The 18,415-nt window shown below is 34.7% G+C and overlaps 1 protein-coding gene across 1 annotated transcript; it reads left to right on the forward strand.

Moving 5' to 3' along the window:
- The first annotated feature begins 1,267 nt into the window (after positions 1–1,267).
- On the forward strand, positions 1,268–1,912 carry LOC146745806 (lactosylceramide 1,3-N-acetyl-beta-D-glucosaminyltransferase-like). The gene has a single exon (XM_085498740.1). The coding sequence runs from the start codon at positions 1,268–1,270 to the stop codon at positions 1,910–1,912; it is 645 nt and encodes a 214-aa protein (XP_085354866.1).
- Positions 1,913–18,415: the final 16,503 nt, after the last annotated feature.

Raw genomic sequence — 18,415 nt, forward strand, 5'->3', positions numbered from 1 at the left:
CTAAGGTCTAACTGATTTGTTATTAATCCTTTTGTCAGTTACGTTAAGTAGAGTAAAACATTACGATCGACAAGTGGTTGGTGTCAACAGCTGTTGTTTTGGTACAATACGTTCAATGACATTTTAGACCTGTTACCTCATCCAATATCTCAATATTTGCATCAGAAAAGAAGATCAACATGTTATCGACAGTTCTCACAACACCGACCATGTTATGTCAGTTGTGTGGACTGTTTGGTATCGATTGACATGCGTTTGTAAACCTCAAATATAGCGACTGTGTGGTAGCCATTTGAATACTCTGACATACATCTCTCCTCATTTTACTTGAAATATAAAAAAGTCAGATCCAGTCAACACGTATTTATTGTGATCATATGTTTTCAAATCTGAAACGCTTTTATAACATGTACTATTAACGATCAGTGGCCACGGACAATTCGTGTCATCATGGCGGAAATTTAACACTGTATCCAAAGTATTCGTACGTGTTCATACGATACTACGAGATGCTAGCAAACTTTATTGTCGAAATAGAATACACTTTAAATGTTATGTTCTCTAGTGATGACGCGTTTCTAAGATCAAATGAGTATTGTCAAACACAACAAATATTGATTGGCCATATGAATAAAAAATACTTGATTGTAATGTTGTCATGGCCGTCTAGTACATTTGATATTCAATAACTAATATAATGTCTTTTGTTCGCAAATCCGTCTGGTCAATATTAAACAGACGGGACGGATAAATTATAAAGTAAATGTCCTTGAATATCATTTTATAAGAGCAATAGGAAATTTCATTGACATTTGATAAAAATGAATTTGACATATAAGTGTATATTACATGGTATATTATGGATGGCGTCACTGAAACAACTTTACAGCTGTGATCCCATCACACAGTAATTGCGAAACAGACTGTTGTTGACTAAACGGGTACTACTAAGCCAGTAGTGAACGCGTGTATTATTCTCTGACGCGTCACAGCAACATATTTGTGTTAAACATCAATCTCTATTGCCAAAAACAATGCCGAGAATTAGCTTCGTTTCCTTATTCAAAGTCATCGCGACAGCCAGTATACTTATCTTCCTTGTTGAGCTGTATGCCAATGATAAGGTTGTCATTCCTTACATGTACATTCAGCAACGCCAGAAGACTGACAAAAGGCACGTTGATAACAATGAAGAACCTCACAAAAGCTCGCTATAACATATGTCAATTGGGACAAGGTTGCATTTCAAGAACCCAAGAATAGTGACATGGGAATTGATCATTTGCCATCTAATTTGACATTTTTGATTAACCCATCACAGAAATGCTTATTTACGAATTCGACATCCAAGTCTGTTATTTTAGTTGGCGTCGAATCAGCACCTTCTCATTTTTATTCTCGCTCAGCTATCAGACGGACATGGGCAAACAGAAATCTGCTGAAAAAGCACTCTATTCGAGTAGTATTTCTTGTAGGTATTCCAGAGTCTGTGGAAATCCAAGAAGAACTCAGTCGTGAGAGTCTTCAATATGACGATCTCGTGCAAGGAAGTTTCCAAGAACACTACAGGAACTTGACCAGAAAAACAATAATGTTCCTCAGGTGGTCGTATTATTTCTGTTCATCTGCAAATTTCATCATCAAAACTGATGATGACGTATTTGTAAACTTGATGAGCATTGTACCACAAATCAGTTCTTTGCCGAAAGTAGATATTTATCTTGGGCAGCAGCACGGAAACAACACCGATGTCATCCGTGATCCACGGCATAAATGGTATACCTCACAAAAGATGATTATCCAGATGAATATTATCCAACGACAACACAGTTACAGAGATGACCCTTCCAGAAGACGTATTCCTTGTAGTGGTGGTCACAACGCCAGCCTCCCATCAGGGATGGAGAAATAATTATTGACAAGTTGTAAAACCAGTATCAATAATAGAGAATAATCGTATAAACGTGATTCAGTTTGTCTGCAAAACTGATAACGAGATTGTAAACATATTGAGTGAACACGAATCGTTGTATTACAAAGATATGGTGCGAGAAGATATTTTGTGTGATGAGGACAATATGTATGAAGGACATGTTTTTGCAATTAACTGGGCTAAAGATAAATTATTCTCACAATATATTGTGTTTATGAACTCGGGTCGTGTACACATCAACTTGTATACAATGTTAGATCTTTTCAACCAAACCAATGGCAACATTGACGTCGCCTTCTTCTGTGAAGGGGAAAGATGTTCATGTAATGGCTTACAGGCTAACACATTAATGCATTGTGGTCTCGAAGATATGGCATGTGTTGAAAATATGGCATCTTTGCAATTATTCCGGATTCTTACTTCACGAAATTTATTGTTGCATTCCGATCGTATTGATATACGTAAAACGGAATACATAGTCGTTAGATCCAGACTATTTACCTATGAATCTAGAAGGAAAGGAATAACAGGATTTGCTTGTGGATTTCGTCAGTCATACTTTGCTGAATTTTGGCGAGGGAAGCCAAATTTTTATGATCTTCCCTGGCTGAGCATTGACTGTGACAATAAGAACTACAGAAATATTGCACCCAAACCGGAATGATATGTATGTTAATCACCCTAGTGTGCTTCCGGTATATGTATAAAATGCGTAATCATATTAATTGATTCAGTTTCAAAGAAAACAAAACAAATGTGTATTTAGTTTATGTTTAACTTTCATTTAGTTTTTTTTATGGATTTGGTAGCTAACACATTTACGTACCAACACGATACATACAAACATCTGTGGGAACATGAGATGCTGTTTCCATTACGACAGAATAATAATTATTAATTAAGAATTATATTTGAAAAATACATTAAAAATGAATGAAATTTGGTCATTATATTGAGTATTACACGTATGATGTAGAATATATTACTGAGGCTGGAGTTCACTGGGTTATTTTATTTGTTCGCATTGGTATATTATATTTCAGTAGATATGGTTTGAAAAATAAAATTTTGTATTTTGTATGTACCAAATTATTTACTTTTAAGAAAATATTTACCTTTTATGTCATGCATTGGACATATATTCAGTAATATATTTAGTCGTTGAATTTGTATCACAGTACAATGATGAACTATGCTGATAGAAACTGTTCTTATGAGCAATTATTGCCTACAGTTAGTGTCACTTGTAATTAACGAATTACGCAATTCCATGAAGTGTTCGAAGATTATTGAAAAAAACATGTCATTCCATTGAACTGGCAATGACGTATTGCGGTAACAGCCTAGTCTACTAATTCACTCATATATCACTTTTTCTCTCTGAAATACAGGTCTCTATATATGTTGGCTTCGGCCCCCTATAGTTGAGATCAGTTTCAGTTTAGTTTTTGACACAGAGGACGCTATTACGAAAATCATGTATTTAAGACTCTCGACAGCTGTCTGATGTGTTATGCAAAATAAAAATAGTCATATGTCTTGTTTTAATAGCCGCATACCGTGTGACTCACAAGCTGACATTATGTGGTTTTGGTTACTGTGGTTTGAATGTGCGAATTGATTCCTAACCTCTGTTTATCGTTGTAAGGTCAGGTTCCACATCATGCCTAGCGAGATGCAATAATAACATATTTCAGGGATTAAAAACAAAATCTATTCAATATTTTCCAAAGCTTATGGTTTGTTAAATAATTTCCCGTGATTTTAGGCAACTTTGTCTGTATATTATGTATACAATGCACCGAAGAGCCACTGCCACACTGAAAGATTGGCCTGGATTGTAGTATCAATGGAGATATCAAATTAAATAGGCATTATGCAATTGATATACGTTAAAAATGAATATATAGTATGAATCGAAAAATACAGAAATACTTGTAGATTGTATGACCTGGCCTGGCTGAGCCTTGACTGTGGCAACAATAAATATAGAAATCTCAACTCCAAGACGGAAGTATATGTATGCCAATTATAATTTTCATACTGGTGCACTTCCGGTATATGTATCAAACGTGTGATCGTATCGTGTGAATCAGTTTCCTAGACTGCAATATATACGTTACCTTTTCAAATGACAAAATTTATTACGAACAATAATAAAAATAAATGTGTTTTTTTATTTCGCGTCAGCAGTTCAGCAATACAGAACGCAGATGTTGAAAAAGATTTGCCTCTAACCACTAATCATGTAAAAAGCTCTGGTTTCGAAAATCACAAAGTTGTATGACTACAGGTTGGGAACAAAAAAGTATGTTCAACAATTATCAAGCTAGTCAAGTTGTGGTGAATAACGTGAACGTTTTCGTCAATTAGACATGTCCTTAATATTTGCAAGAAACTCAAAAGCAAATTTGCTTGGAGAAAATGTAGTTAAAGAACCACAGATAGTGCAAGGTTGAAGTGGATTTACTGCACTGGGTACAAATTCATCCTTACAGGCTGCTATAACCCCAGCTTCAGTGAAAGACATGAGTACACATGTCTTATCTTCACGGAGAAGATATTCAGAAGAGATTTACACCAAGAAAATCTGGTAATTGCATTTGATGAAGACCTTTATGCAAAAGCCGAGCAAGTGCAATGAACTATTTTCCAGAGCTAGATCATTTGATAGTTAGTCTTTCGGATTTCACCGTGCCAAAATCTTCCTTGTCATCGGCAAGAGGATGCATACCACCGGTCCAGCGTTTGTGAAATCGACGCTTTGATAAATAAGCAAACACGCTATTTACGCGACGCTAAAAAAATAGGTAAGCAGAAACATTTATACTACTTACTTTTAAGCAACTAATGTTCTTTTGGAATTAACAATGGCTTTTCTATTTGTTCCAGTCCGCTCGCCGCATAAATTGCATATTGCGCGGAGCTCCGGGCAGCTCCAGGAATACCGGGCCGGAAACCCCTAGTTTGGTTTTGATCTCCTTCCCAGGTCAGCTGACGTTGATGTAACGAATTATATGTAACATTCATTAAGCTTTAACAGACAAGATACAAATTGTGCAAGTGCAACTCGTTTGCATACACTATAAACATATTAAGAACAATGTTGTAAGTTGTAATCTAACCATTATATTGGGTAATACACGTATGCAAATAAGTGAAATTATATTAATCATATCCACTAACTAAACACACGCGCTGATATAAATGATACTCACATATGCGATTAATGCATAGGTATAAATGAAAGTCACAGGGCTAGTATATTGGCAAAAAAAAAAAAACTGTTTATCTGTTGCAGCATTAATGAACCCTACCACAAGAATGCGTTTTAGGACATTTTGCAATAATTTTATGGAATGATTCTGGTTTTGCACCTTCTTGACAATGGCTTAGCGATAATAGTAATAATAATACTAACTCATTTTTGAGAGTTGTGAATTCGAAATAACATGGTAGAAAGCGCAATGATCATATTATCTATATTAAAAAGAAACCATTCCGGTTATATGGTTTAAAAAATTGAAATTTTTATGATTATTAAAGTTACACATAATTTAGTATAATAATACATGATATATTAACCTTTTACGATCCAATAAACCATTGGACATATACTTAGCAACATGCACAGTGGTTTGGAATTTGAACTTCATTAATATGCAAAGCTGGTGACCGTATTAGCCATTGAATACCGATATAATGAATTTTACATACTCAGTATGCTAAGCTGATCCACACTTATTAGACATTGAATCTCGATATAATAAATTATACAGCTGCCACCTAAACTTGTTGAGATATTTGATTCAATTTACGATTTTTTTTGTTCAAATAATCACAAATGTTCACTTGTCGAAACACTGGTCATTGGGAGAACCAGCAGCAGACAGAAGCGGAGTTGGAGACGACGAACTGCACGATTCGATATGTCTGTATTGTCTTAACAGCGGTCATGACTCGCATGTGGCCGCATTCCGACTAATCAGCGTGATTATATTGGATATTAACAAGAATTAAAGTATTATATCTCCCAGTTGTATAAATGGGTGTATATATTATCTTTATTTAATAAGAAACTATTCGAATGATATGGTTTGAAAAGTTAATATTTATATGATTACAAAAGTGTACATTTTACAATTTAGTGATTTTCCACTATGATAATATTTACCTACCACTATCCAATACAGTATTGGAAATATACTCAACAACATACTCAGTAGTTTTGAATTTGAACTTCATTAATATGCTAAGCTGATGACAGTATTAATCATTGACTCTGGATATAATGAATTATACAGCTGCCACCTAAGCTTTTTGAGATATTTGACTCAATTTGCGAATGTCGAAAAAAATATGAGTGAAAAGTCTCGCTGATACAATACATTCGATTACACTTTATGGTGTCGATGACCAATCACCCAACCAAAAGTCACGATATTTGCATCAGAAATTATAACAACAGCTCTCTCACCACTAACTATATTATGGCCGTCTGCTGGTCTCTCTGAGATCTATTGACATTGGTATACTACTGTAACTCAAATCTAACGACTGTGTGGTGGTCTCCCGTGTCATTTGTGACTCTATGATGGAAAGTTGACACTGTATCCAATAGAGTGGTACATTTTCACGCGGATACTAAAAGATTCTACCAAATTTTATTTTCGATAAACAATACACTTTAAATGTCGCGTCTTCTAGCGATGACACGTTTTTGTGACCCGCAAATGAAATTAAATCAATGTCATCAATATTTTTACATCAACAATTGTGATTGTCTAGCCCTATACCGTGTAATCGTAAAAAAGCAAATAATTTAACTGAGTGGTCGCTACAGATCAAAAAAGCATCGACGCTGTGATTCAAGAAAAAACTTTTTGCATCATCACGTGCATGTTCACCTCTGACCTTATATCCGGTATGCGTGCGCACATGCGTGCGTCTTGGAAAGTTAGGCCTCACAGTGCTATCCTTCAGGTAAAAACTAATGCCCACACTGTCGCAAAATAAATGGTAATTTACAACGAAGAGGCCTTCGGGGTTTTCAATCATGTAATCAATTATCCAACTTCACATTTATACTTTATCTGTTTTATTATATTATTTGATAAATAATGGGCGAGTCGGATAGATTATGCGCCCTAAAACGAGGTTGCGAATCCCCGAGTGATTGACGCATAACTACCCAGCGAGTATATTGTCCGAGACCACGCCCATGTTGTTTTAGAGAATAATGTTAACTTTACTTGTAATGTATCTGTGAGCAATGTTGTTGTAGATTATTTGTAGAACAGGGGATGTCGATGATCTTGGGTGTTGGATTCAAGGAGAGAACATGATCGCGCTCGCTTGTTTTGAATTTAACGCTAAGACAATGGAGCTTCACAGAACATGTAGTTACACATAAAACTGATACTATCCAATACAATACGGTAGTTGGCAAACGCTGTGGATTATGGTATTCTTGCAGTGATACCTGATTTTACGTCTGATTTTACGTCACTGGAGTCAGCGTCGGTCAACTCGGGCCATTATAATGACTCATTCTTTTTTTTTCTACCAGCTTGTGAGCTTTTACGTAAAATTCGACTTCTTTCAGACGGTAACATATTATCAACTTTCTTTACCTAGGCAAGCTTACACTTGGCCGTCTGGCAAAACAGGTGAATCAATTATGCAGTTGTTAAAGTTTTAGTCTTTCATAAACCGGCACATTAGTCTTCGGTTATTTTTTCTCTCAAAGAAAATGAGGTGACAAGTAATCGAAACATACAGTGTGTGTTCGAGAAATTTCAGGAGTTTTAGGCTTTACGGTTGCCTCATTTGACATTGGCATCTTCTTCTTTGATCTACCCTCTTTGCGCTTTTAAAATTTGCCAGGCATCATAAACAACGATGCTTAACTTTCAAATGCAGAGGTGCAACTGAAGGTTACTCTCAAAATTCCATGAACCTTTTCATATAGAGTGGTTTGCGCATGCACCGAACCAAATGATGCGTTTCCCAAATATTGCTTATCGTAATCTGTTGTAAAAAGTAAATGTCACCATATGAAAACAATGAACACGACAGTACTGCCTGGATGTGAATTTTTCTATATTCGAAATTGAAAGTATTTTACTTTAATGAAGTACGAGCGATGTCAGAAACCATCACCGTTTTGTTCCATTATTATTAATCAAACCATTAGTATTAGTATACGAATGCATATCAAATAAACATAACTCGTTACATAAACATACATAGTATGTAAATGCAGTCGAGAAGCCAACAAACTTTCATAACATCGATGGACCATTTTCGAATGACGTGACACGTCATTTTCTTCCTAAAGTATAATTCATCAAATCGAGATTAAACAGCTAATATGGTAGACAAGCCAGATGCTGTTCATTGCAATCCACACTGTATATTGCATAAGGCATATCAAATTTCAAAACACTAATCTCTCCAGGCTATTTTAAATAACATCTAATTGTTCGACATAACAGAGACTGTTCGGTATACATAATAAATAGACAAAGTTGCCTGAAATCAATTTCTGAAATCAATTCGCATATTGAAACCACAATATCCAAAACCGGATAGTGGCTGTCACGCCAAAATATCATACGAGTATGAGACATGCGACACTATTTTGACACTGCATTATACATAAAATAGCTATCAAGAAACTACATTTAAATACATGGATTTCGTAATAGCGTTCTCTGAGTGAAAAACAAAACAGAAATCTAGAAATTACCTTTTTCATTGTAAAACACAGTTAAAAAGCAACACATCGAAATATCGAGTTCAGTTTATTGCCTGCTACTTGAATTCACGTCTGCAATGTGGATAATCACATGACGCGTTGGTGAGATCCCAAGCCTAGTTGATTAGCCGCATAGTTTTATTTTTTAATTGTTTTCTCCATATGACCCTGAGATAGATAATTTTTGAAGAGATAATTGTTGGATGTCTACTAACTTTATACTTCGTCATTCTGAGATGGACCATGTGGGACCATGCGCATACACCGTGACACAAAAAGGAAGCATTGAATCAATCCTTTGGAATTTTTAACATGATAGAATAAAATTGACAGACGTGTATAGCGTCGAGGACATTTAAATAACAACAAATTTTACTTTACATAAGCGGACATGTATTTGTATGTTACTGCTAGTTACAATAATTTTCGCATTTCTTCAGTAAATTGTACTCATGATATCACACGTACAATGAGAGATACGTGTATAAATTTCCACAATAGAACTCTGACATCTACAACTGGGTCCTTGGCTTAAAACTTATCCTAAATATTTGGATATAGATCATTTATGGCCGGAAGGAAAAATGCAAAACGCGAACTACTAGTATGTTATTTTAGATAATCAATGTCTTAAACACTAAAAACAAAATTTGAAAAAAAAATGTTAAACTAATTTAGACAATCATAGCAAAGGGTACAAGCCATACAAGTCACAGTTCCATTTAGTTATCAAATTTAAGATTTATAGTTTTGTTTATCGTAACATAGTTGGAACATAAACATGTCAGAGATATGGATCAAGAAGCTGTTGCTTGATTATGATGATTTTTCAACATTAAAATGATTGGCTTTCAGTCATCTTGTATCAGACCGTCAAACGAGTACTTGTCCATATTGAGAGATATTAAAACAATTAACAAAACAATTAAAACAATGTGGCTAATAGTCAGCCATGAATCAGGGCGCACACACGCACGCAAGCAGACACACTGCCGCACGCACACTCACATATGTCGATCTATAGCGTTTCAAGTCAGTTATTTTTTACGTGACCAATACCTCTTTATGTGCTCGCGATGAATGCCATGTTATAATTGGCATACTAAAATGAATAGTTAAAATATAATATCAAATCTTTTGAATTAAATTCAATATAATGTCGTTTTGGGTGCGTAGTCTAAGGTTATTGACCTTTTATTCTGTGCCAAGGAGCTATGCGTGAACGCTACTTATGTTAATGCTTGGCGATGACATCACAGTCCTTTGTTTTTCCCCCACACTTGGCATTGATATATGCTTTACATTCATGTGCATATTAGACCTTTGCAACAGTTACCAATGTACTATGTTTTATCGTACTTGACGTACGAACTTGCAAGCTTTCCTTCCTCTTGTATTGTCATTCCTTGTCCAACAAGAATTCTGCAATCAACTTCAAGTTTCCAAATTAACCAATGCCTTCACGGTTAACCTACTAATTCTAAAATGCATTTGTTATTTACCATTTACTGAATACTATATTTACTAAAGCTCTGCTCATTTTCATTATACTTAAGAGGGTTAGTCAACTCACATTCCAATGCATGTGGAAGAATCAGGTTGCATGCATAATTTGTACAACTGTTTGTCCTAGATATTATTATCAATAGTATCGAAATATCAAACTTAGACGATATTATCGGATAAAACGACAAATGAGGGGATGTATAACTCTGAACAACTGTTAGACTTAAGGTAGAGATGCAGGTTCATGGGCACTTGGGAGTAAATTTTTTTTTGCTTATTATTATCCAAAAGGTCTTGGCTATAGACTGTTGAAATTTTGTAGAATTGTGAATAGTGGAACATACTCAAAAAACGATTTTAAAATATAGATAACAAGTGCAAACATTATCTCTTTTGAATGCTTAGCAGGATTTAGCAAGGATGTACATAAATAATAAAAAGGAAACATGGTGAAAAAAAGAAATGACGGGATCTCCATATTATGCACTGTATTTTACTTTTTACAAAGCGATAAAACATTCAAATTTGAAACTGTAACAGTCATTTTAATTATGAGCATTAGCAAACTTCTTACTGAGTGAATTGTTATGCCAATTAGCAATTATCTCTTTTCAGTGCACATTCCAGAACTTTAAAAAAATAGCTCCTAGACAATTTGACCTTTTGTTTTGAAATTTTCACAAATGATTAACAATGTGTTTATCTTCAAAACGCCGTCGGGGCATTGTTTTTAGTTGAATAGTGTTACAGCAATCGTACAGACAACTAGCCTGGGTGTTAATTTATGCATAAACTTGAAGTAGTGAAATTTGAGCTGCTGCCCTACAAAATTGATAACTGGTAGACAGTTTTCAAGACGGCTCTGTCTTCACAGTGAACAGATGTCCCCATAAACCAATTTTGACAGGTAACAGAAGCATGGTTTAGAAGCTAATTTGTTTAAATCACTTTTGACCAAAAAAGCACATTTTGTGCATATTTTAAACTACAATGTTCATAAAAATAAAATACTAACAAAACTTTAAAATTCATGCAATAAGCTTTCCGAAAATATATAGTTTTGTGGACAAAGGAGGTCATCTTGGTTTCCTAATTAACTAATTAAAATACCTGTCAGGTTAACTGCATCTTTACCTTAAATAATATTGTACTTAACAACATGCGATGCACTTCACCCCGATTTGGTCTATCATCAAGGTAATAATCTTTAATAATATCTTGTTCAATTACCATAAAAAGTAAGTATATAACCGTACATTCTGCAAATGTTGCATACATACTAGAAATTGTGACGCAACATCTCGTACCATGGAAGCGGTAAAGAGGTCAATTAAAAATCAGTGAAAAATTAATGCTTTTATAGTGAACAATTTCAAATGTTTCTAATTTATTTATTTATTTATTTATTTATTTATTTATTTATTTATTTATTTATTTATTTATTTATTTATTTATTTATTTATTTATTTATTTATTTATTTATTTATTTGTTTATTTATTTATTTATTTATTTATTTATTCATACATCTATGCATTTGTACATCTGCGTTTAATGTTTTCGTTATCTAATAACCACTATTTGGAAATGACCTCACACCTATGTATCCTGTGTGTTTTGGATAATCACTGGTCATACACAATAAACGATTGCCAGTCATGCATCACCCAACCAATGATTAACCCAAAATGGCAAAACCCAGAGATTGAATTCTTGTTTCAGCGTGAATGTTACTGTTTTATAGAAAAAATGAACTATCATGAGTATAGAGAAAGTATATTTAAGCGAATGTTCATTTTAAATATTGATACGATCAGAAAGTTTTCTAATTTAAATTAGGATCGTAATTATATAATTTATTTATTTTAACACTCAACAGGAAGTCGCTATTGTGCGATATCAATCTATGATTCATATAAATAAAACCACGGTTACTAAAATAAGAGAATGACTTAAAATAAGAATGGCCTGGTCACTTACCAAATCTGGATAATACGGGAATCTGATATGGTGGTCCCGTACGCATATACAATAAATATATTAATGTTATTACATTATCGGTAGTCAGCATGATACATTATCGCTTGTCCAAAAAATATAAATCATTATCGGTTATTTTTTTTAAATCCATTACATTATCAGTTATTTTTGTTACATTATCAGTTGCAGTTTTTTTACAATATTGTTTACAAGTGTTACATTATCCTTGTTTATTACTGGTTAATGAAACATCGATTTGAAGGATTAGATATGTACATTGCTCGATATTTGAAACAAGAGCAAATATTGAATATTGATTTAGATCTTTGCCGTTTGAATAGATAAACACGTTGTTTTCTAGGATACTAAACCACAGAATATGATCACACATTTCATTCATACATCCAAAGCACATGAATGAGATTTAACATACATATACTTCTGGTTCGGGTACAAGGTTTCTGTATTTCCTATTGTCACAGTCAATGCTTAGCCAGGGCAGATCATAAAAATTTGGCTTCCCTCGCCAGAATTCAGCAAAGTATGACTGCCTAAATCCACAAGCGAATCCAGTTATTCCTTTCCTTCTAGATTCATAAGTAAATAGTCTGGATCTAACGACTATGTATTCCGTTTTACGTATATCAATGCGTTCGACATTTAGTAAGAAATTTCGTGATGTAAGAATGGCGAATAATGGCAAAATAGCCATATCTTCTATACATGCCATATCTTCGAGACCACAATGTATTAATGTGTTAGCATGTAAGCCATTACATGAACAACTTTCTCCTTCGCAGAAGAAGGCGACGTCAATGTTGCCATTGGTTTGGTTAAAAAGGTCTAACATTGTATACAAGTTGGTGTGTACATGACCCGAGTTTATAAACATAATATATTGTGAGAATAACTTATCTTTAGCCCAGTTAATTGCAAAAACATGTCCTTCATACATATTGTTCTCATCACACAAAATATCACCTCGCACCATATCTTTGTAATACAATGATTCATGTTCACTCAATGTATTTACAACCTCGTTATCAGTCTTGCAGACAAACTGAATCACGTTTATACGATTGCCGCCCTTCATTATAGATACTGGTTTTACAACTTGTCGATAATTATTTCTCAATCTCTGATGGGAAGCTGGTGTTGTGACCACTATAGCAAGGAATATGTCCTCCAGAAGGGTCATCTCCGCATCTGTGTTGTCATTGAATATTTTATCAATATCCCGGATTCTTATTTCTTTCAAACTTGACCAGTAATCAAGCATCATCTTCGCTGAAACATTATGGATCACCGGATATTCCCAATGCAGATATGGTTGATTCAGTGCACTCCCATCAAGGTTAAATAAGCTGTATGTAGAAGGTGGTACACCGAGTTTTGACATTATAACTCCAATATATGCATCTTCAGATGATATGTATCCAGTTAGATTCTCTGATATGTGTTCATAACACCTTCTAGATAAATCTCCAGAAATAATATATAAGGCCCCTATGTTGTAGCTGGGATAATATTCATCTGGATAGTCATCTTGTGAGGTATACCATTTATGCTTTGGATCACGGATGACAGGGGTGCTGTTTCTGTGCTGTTGACCAAGATACATATCTACTTTCGGCAAAGAACTGATTTGTGGTATAATGCTCATCAAGTTTACAAATACATCATCATCAGTTTTTATGATGAAATTTGCAGATGAACAGAAATAATACGACCACCTGAGAAACATTATTGTTTTTCTGGTCAAGTTCCTGTAGTGTTCTTGAAAACTTCCTTGAACTAGATCGTCATATTGAAGACTCTCACGACTGAGTTCTCCTTGGATTTCCACAGACTCTGGAATACCTACAAGAAATACTACTCGAGTAGAGTGATTTGTTAGTAGATCTCTGTTTGCCCAAGTCTGTCTTATGGCTAAGCGGGAATCAAAATGGGAAGGCGATGATTCGACGCCAACCAAAATAACATACTCTGATGTCGAATTCATGAAAGAGCATTTCTGTGTTGGGTTAATCAAAAATGTGAAACTGGATGGCAAATGATCAATTCCCATGTCATTGTTCTTGGATTGCTGAAATGCAGAATCACGATCCTTGATCCAATTGACATCTGTTAAAGCGAGGCTGCTGTGAGTCGCATACTTTTTATCGACATGGACATATACAACGTGCCTGTTTGTTGTATTGTCAGTCTTGTTGCGTTGCAGAATATCCATGTACTGAATAACAACCTTATCACCATACAGCTCAACAAGACAGGTAACTATACTGGCTGCCACAGCGACTTTGAGTAAGATGACGAAGCTTATTCTCGGCATTGTTTTCGGAGCTTGAGACTGTTTACAAATCGCAAATATGTTGCTGTCGTGTGTCAAAGAATAGTACACGCGTTCACTACCGGCTTGTTTTAGTCTGTTTGGTAATTACTTTTTTGTGCGTTCCAATGGTGCCTCTGCCGTATAGCTTTTTTGTAGAAAGAACTTCACAATGGCGCCTCTCACTCATCAGCGAAACCAGTCCATTCACTGTTTTGTTTAGATAGCATAAGTTCTTTTAATATAACAAAGAGCGTTACCGTGGTAGTGCAGTAAACGGCATTTTTTATGTACTGTATTGTTGCCAGGTTGTGTCAGTGATGTCAACCTTAATAGAGTATGTATAAATGTAAAACCGTTTTTATCGAATGTCTTGTCACGACCGAACGTGATAATAATAATATTCAGGAATTACTGTAGTTTATAATCCGTAATTCTTTACACAGCATCCTGCCATTATCTTGCAGTCAAGTTTATTCCCACCAATAGTTATTGGGAAACCAACATTTGGCTTGTTAGATTGTGTATATATCTTGTAGCGTCGCTTATGTGTGGGCTTCGAATATCAATAAGACGTTCAACACCATCAGGAAGGTTTGATTGACAAACCTCATTAACGATACTCGTATTAAACATTAATTGACATCACTGTGATGACGCATGCGCTGTGGAATACGAAAAATAGCCCGTACACAACGTGCTAATAACTTTAATGGAATTATAACATTGACATATCTCATAGTAATTTGAAATGAATTATTATCCATAATTATTTTTATCGATGACATTGTTTTCTAATGAGTTTTTTGAGACCTTTGGATGGGTTAACTGGTAATCGACAAGACAAAGTGTAACAGCAGTTGACTCCAACTATTTTCCGATCAATATGTTTAACACAAATTCATTGATGAAAAAATTAATACCAAATCAGTGAAATTTTACTTTTTACTTTACTTTCGACTTTTTTTGAACATTGAACTTTGAGCAAATTGAGTTCAATATCTCAAAAAGATTAAGTGGCAGCTGTAAAATTCATCATATAAATATTCAATGCCTAATGAGGTCATAAGGTTAGCATATCAATATATGGAGTTCAAATTCTAAACAACTGAGCACGTTGTTGAGTACACGTCAAATGCTTTATTGGATCGTAATAGGTGAATATTATCACACTGGAAAGTAAATGTAACTTTTATTATCATAAAAATAATAATTTTTCAAACCATATCATCCGAATAGTATATATTCAAGCGATCTCAAGTTTCAGAAATCAAAATAATGTATTACACAAATTATTATTGTTATCACTTAGCCATTGACAAAAAGGTGCAAAGGCAAGTCATTTCATAAAATGATTGCAAAATGCCGTAAAGCGCATCCTTAATGTAGTGTTCACCAATGCTGCAACAGATAAACAGTTGCATTTACATTCATTAATAGCATATGTGAGTATCATTAATATCAGGGTGTTTTTTTAGTTAGCGGATATAACTAATATAATTTCACTTATTTGCATACGTGTATTACCCAATATGATGATTAGATTATAACTTCATTGTTCTTAATATATTTCTATATTCATGTCCGGTATCCGCAAAGCTGCCCGGAGCTCCGCGCAATATTCAAATTTATGCAAAAATATTCATGAGCTAAAAATTCAGTGAGGCGCCTCCTTTTTGCGAGCGGACTTAAACTAATCGATAACCCAATGTTTAATTCCAAAAGAACATTATTTGCTGTATAAAATATGGGAAAACTTAAAACTTTAGCGCCGCGTAAATAGCCTGTTTGCTTATTTATAGAAGCGTCGATTTCACAAAATTACTGGCCATAAATATTTGCTCTCTGGCATTGCTTTGCCGCTGTATAATACGGAAAACTACGTTCTAGAGAGCACTGATTTTAATGTAAAGAGTTATTTTCAAATAATAAAAAAAATCATAGTGGATCGCACTTAAATAAAACATCGTGCTTTGCCGACAAATCGGAACTATGTGTCCCTGCTAAATCTGCTATAAATTCAAATACTAGTATCTGTCTGCGACTTTCTTTAATTCACGTAATATTACTGTTTCCATGACCACATATAAATGAATAGACAACTAGATTTGCAGACTAGAAACTATTAGCATAGATAACTTTGTTTATGTGTCCAAAATGAATGCGATGTAGCGATTGATATCAGTAATGTTTCGCTGTGAGCAAATTCAATACTTTTCAATATTTACTGAAATTTCGTTCATATTAAACTCACTTTTTGCATACACATTTAGCAGACTACCAAACATTAACCTGAATAATGGAATGTAAATTAACAGTCTTTATTATTCACAACATCTTAACTGCGCAACTTTGTTAAAACGCTGGGTCGGCAGTACACAGTTTCCAAAGCATCAAATATGCCATTACGCCCGCATTCTACAAATATTCACAGTTATAACTATAGTAACAAAGGGATTATATAACGCCGTAATTCATAACATCGTGACTACGAACGATTTATTTTTCGTCAAACCATAGAAATCAAACTCTGTGAATATAATTACGACGCCTTCGTTGACTTGGACGCACTGCCATTAAAACAAATTGGAATTCTCTAACAGAACAGGAATTTCGACACCCTGAACATTGAATCAATTTATATATATTGTTCAAAGAGAGGTATTTGGCAGTTACGCTTTGAAGTTGAACCTTCGGACATGAATAATGCCGTTTCCGAGTGACCTAATCAAAAGCTAATTAGTTGAATCGCGGAGCTCCTCGATTTTGATCACCTCCCTTGGTTAGTAAAATTATGCAATTGAGAGACAGAATACATTAATCCTGTGTCAATATCCAATATTCAAACAATTACTCGTGTAGTGAACTTAGTTCTTATTGCGCACGCGATTGGTTAGTTTACAATATGGCGTCGTCGTCTACAACTCCGCTGCTGGATCATCTCAGTTCCTGAAGACAGAAATCCAGTCCCACGCTCTGGTTCCGCGGAATTTGGAGAGATGAATGAGATGAGAGAAAATATTCAATCCAAGAAAACGAAGAAAGCAACTATCGCTGCAGTAAGGTGTTTGAGAGTACTGCATGGAGAAGAACATCGGTCGCAAATGTGAATACATCAAAAAAGGAAGGAAGCTGCATCGCTGTTGGCACAGATGTACGAAAAGGAAGCCGCGAGCACTATTTTAAAACTTACAATGTCTGGAATACAATCTAGCATAGCAAATCACCTGTTAAGAGTAGGGACTTTTGACATCGTAAACGACGTAGGGTTATGTGATGCTAACGAACAATTCACAGCACATCAGGTTTAACATACATATACTTCCGGTTTGGGTACAAGATTTCTGTATTTCTTATTGTCACAGTCAATGCTCAGCCACGGCAGATTATAAAAATTTGGCTTTCCTCGCCAGAATTCAGCAAAGCATGACTGCCTAAATCCACAAGCGAATCCAGTTATTCCTTTCCTTCTAGATTCATAAGTAAATAGTCTGGATCTAACGACTATATATTCCGTTTTACGTATATCAATGCTTTCGAAATTTAGTAAGAAATTCCTCGATGTAAGAATGGCGAATAATTGCAAAGAAGCCATATCTTCTACACATTCCATATCTTCCAGACCACATTTCATTATTGTGTTAGCCTGTAAGCCATTACAAGAACATCTTTTTCCTTCACAGAAGAAGGCGACGTCAATGTTGTCATTTGTTTGATTAAAAAGGTCTAACATTTTATACAAGTTGATGTGTATACGACCCGAGTTCATAAACATAATATATTGTGAGAATAATTTATCTTTAGCCCAGTTACTTGCAAAAACATGTCCTCCATACATATTGTCCTCATCACACAAAATATCCCCTCGCACCATATCTTTGTAATGCAACGATTCGTGTTCACTCAATA

This window comes from Saccoglossus kowalevskii, chromosome 5 (genome assembly GCF_978046115.1).
Source record: "Saccoglossus kowalevskii chromosome 5, keSacKowa6.1, whole genome shotgun sequence".
NCBI classification, from domain to species: domain Eukaryota; kingdom Metazoa; phylum Hemichordata; class Enteropneusta; family Harrimaniidae; genus Saccoglossus; species Saccoglossus kowalevskii.

Excerpts from the sequence above, each read along its gene's own strand:
- LOC146745806 (XM_085498740.1), top strand. The coding sequence starts at position 1,268 with ATGGGAATTGATCATTTGCCATCTAATTTGACATTTTTGATTAACCCA.